The sequence below is a fragment of the Pteropus alecto genome, unplaced genomic scaffold (genome assembly GCF_000325575.1).
Source record: "Pteropus alecto unplaced genomic scaffold, ASM32557v1 scaffold94, whole genome shotgun sequence".
Lineage (NCBI taxonomy): Eukaryota > Metazoa > Chordata > Mammalia > Chiroptera > Pteropodidae > Pteropus > Pteropus alecto.
Genome location: NW_006437736.1, coordinates 13,817,772 through 13,820,463, shown reverse-complemented (window position 1 = coordinate 13,820,463; position 2,692 = coordinate 13,817,772). Strand labels below are relative to the sequence as shown.

Below are 2,692 nucleotides of genomic sequence, written 5' to 3'. Positions count from 1 at the left end.
TCAGGTCTGTGGGTTCTTTGAGGGTCTACAGCCCTGGGGTTCAGACCAGTAGATGCAATTGAGGCTGAAGCATTCTACTTTGCATAGCAGTGGAAGGAAATCTCAAACAGGTACTAATAGGAAGCTTATGATGTATATAAGGTAGAGAGGCAGGAATAAACTGAAAATTATTCTTAGAGAACGTAAAAATTGCCGTCATGAAGAGACCTCTAGCTAAAAGATCTGTGATTATTTCTGACAGTACAAAGAACTCTGTAGTAGAATATTATGACTTGGACTTCATTTTATTAAAACAGAAATTAATCTTCCAGAAAGTTGTTTTTTCAGAAAAAAAAATATGTAATGAAAGAAGTAGGAGAGAATTGAAATAATGTGTATGTTTTAAACATTTTTTAGAATTTGAAGATATTTAGAATATCATGAAGATATTAAGGATATTAGAAGATATTTATGGGATTGAAAAATCATTTTACTTAAGGGTTTTGTTTCTTCGTTTTACCGAAACATAACATAAACTTTATATATCCAATATTACTGTTAACAACTGATACATATTATACCTCTCTTACAGTTCCTTCCATTCTGTCCTGTTACTTTCCTTTCTCTAACTTCATATTTATTATGTTTTCTCTAAAAACCTAAAAATTTGAACTTTATCTTTATCCCATTAGAAGCCATCACTATTCATGAGATTGGCTTTATTTCTCATCCCATAATGCTTCTGTCTTTGTCCTCAGACTTTTACTTAGCACCAGGGCACTAATTCTGCCTCTGGGAAGCATAACTCTGCTGGGTTGGAAAAAATATCCAATCCCTACTTACTCCATGAAGGCTCAATGCCTTTTCAATAGTCCTCACCTTCTGACAGGGGCCTGCCTCACTTCTTCAGTCCAAGGAATTTGGTGTGTGCTGCAACTATGTCAGGCAAACATATTTGAGGCATGGAAAATACTTTTTTGTACCCCTTAAATCATATTTTTTGCCTTCCTAATTGCAGAAGTGTTTCTAAATGTTCAAAGAGCTGCTAGGGTACTTGTGGGAGGTCTGATTTATTTCCCAGTAATTATTTTCTTCATTTCAGAAAATCCCAGTGAGTCAAATGGTTTTCAAGCTGCTGGGCTAATTTCTGTGTCTAAATCTCTTCCTATTTCTAGATGAAAAAGGGAATCATTCTGAAGTACACTGAAAAGGAAAATGAGAATTATAACCCAGTGAGGTGAGTAAAGAGAATTTATTCACCATCACTCTAAACAAGTACATTCCTTTGGAAAATTGAGAAATCTTCTGGTCTTAGAAAAAGTGTATATACACATATATTTCAATATGCAAGCATATATGTTAGGTATGTATATGCATATTCAGAATATATAATACATTTTTATTACTATGACTCATGCATCTTAGTTACATATATATTCAAAGTCGAAACAATGGTACATCATGAAGCTAAGGAGAAACTGTGTAAATAAATATAAATATTTTTAAAATATGGGGGATGGAAAACAGTATGGAAGTTCCTCAAAAAACTAAGAATTGATCTACCATATGATCCAGCAATCCCTCTATTTACCCTAAAGACTTGAAAACCCATATCCAAAAAGATATTTGCACACCAGTGTTCATAGCAGCACTATTCACAGTGGCCAGGACATGGAAGCAACCAAAGTGCCCTACAATAAATGATTGGCTAAAGAAGCTATGGTACATATATACAACATAATACTACTCATCCATAAGAAGAGATGAAATCCTGCCATTTGCGACAACGTGGATGGACCTTGAGATAATCACGCTAAGCGAAATAAGCCAAACAGAAAAAGTTGAAAACCACATGATATCACTTATATAAACCTAAAAGCAACAAAGGAGCAGGACAAACAAACAGAGATTCATGGACAAGGATCATAGGCTAGTGCTTACCAGAGGATTATAGACTAGTGGTTACTAGTGGAGTCGGGGAGGGGGCAGGTAGACAGGGTAAAGGGGGTCAAATATAGGGTTTAGGGGGAGGGTGAAGAGGGTAAAGGAGATCAAATATATGGTAGCTGGACTCTGGGTGGTAAACACAATAGAATATACAAATGTCAAATGATAATGTACACCTGAAAATAATATAATTGTGTTAACCAATGTTACCTCAATAAACTTAATTAAATTTTTTTTTTAAAATAAAAAACTATTATGGGAGGTCATTTTAGGAAAGAGATAAGATATATTTATAGTCATATAATGCATGCCATGGTAAAGATAGTATATTATAGGAATTTAGAAAGTTTGCGTAGGAAATTTTGAGAGATTGTGAAGAAGATGTAATTTAAATATGAGATGACTGAAAGATAGAGCATTTTAGGGAAAGGACATCATATGTTCAAAATAAGGAGATATAAAAGAGAAGCATGCCTTTGGGAAACAGAAGTTTTTTACACAAAAACATATATTGAAAATACGGTGACAAGCAGTGTCCTGAGCACTAAAGATACAACAGAGATACTGCTGACAAAGACATGATTGTTTAATGAAATTTCTCACAGTCTATAGGTGGGACTATAGAAAGGTTATGTGGGGAGAGGGAAAATGATGAGAACCTAAGGTGAAAAGGCTGCATAGAGCCCTATAATGAATGATCTTATCTGCTATATTTCATGTTTATATTTTATTTTAGAGGCTATTGGGCTTTGGGAGTTAAGCTAGG

General features: G+C 34.4%; 1 protein-coding gene across 1 annotated transcript in view; it reads left to right on the top strand.

Annotated features, from left to right (window-relative positions):
• CD163 (CD163 molecule) overlaps positions 1–2,692 on the top strand; it is a 24,271-nt gene that overhangs the window by 20,026 nt on the left and 1,553 nt on the right. Inside the window, exons 17-18 of the mRNA XM_015591457.1 lie at positions 1,020–1,029; positions 1,155–1,216. Of these exons, the coding sequence (XP_015446943.1) occupies positions 1,020–1,029; positions 1,155–1,216 (72 nt within the window). The remainder of the gene's footprint in view (positions 1–1,019; positions 1,030–1,154; positions 1,217–2,692) is intronic.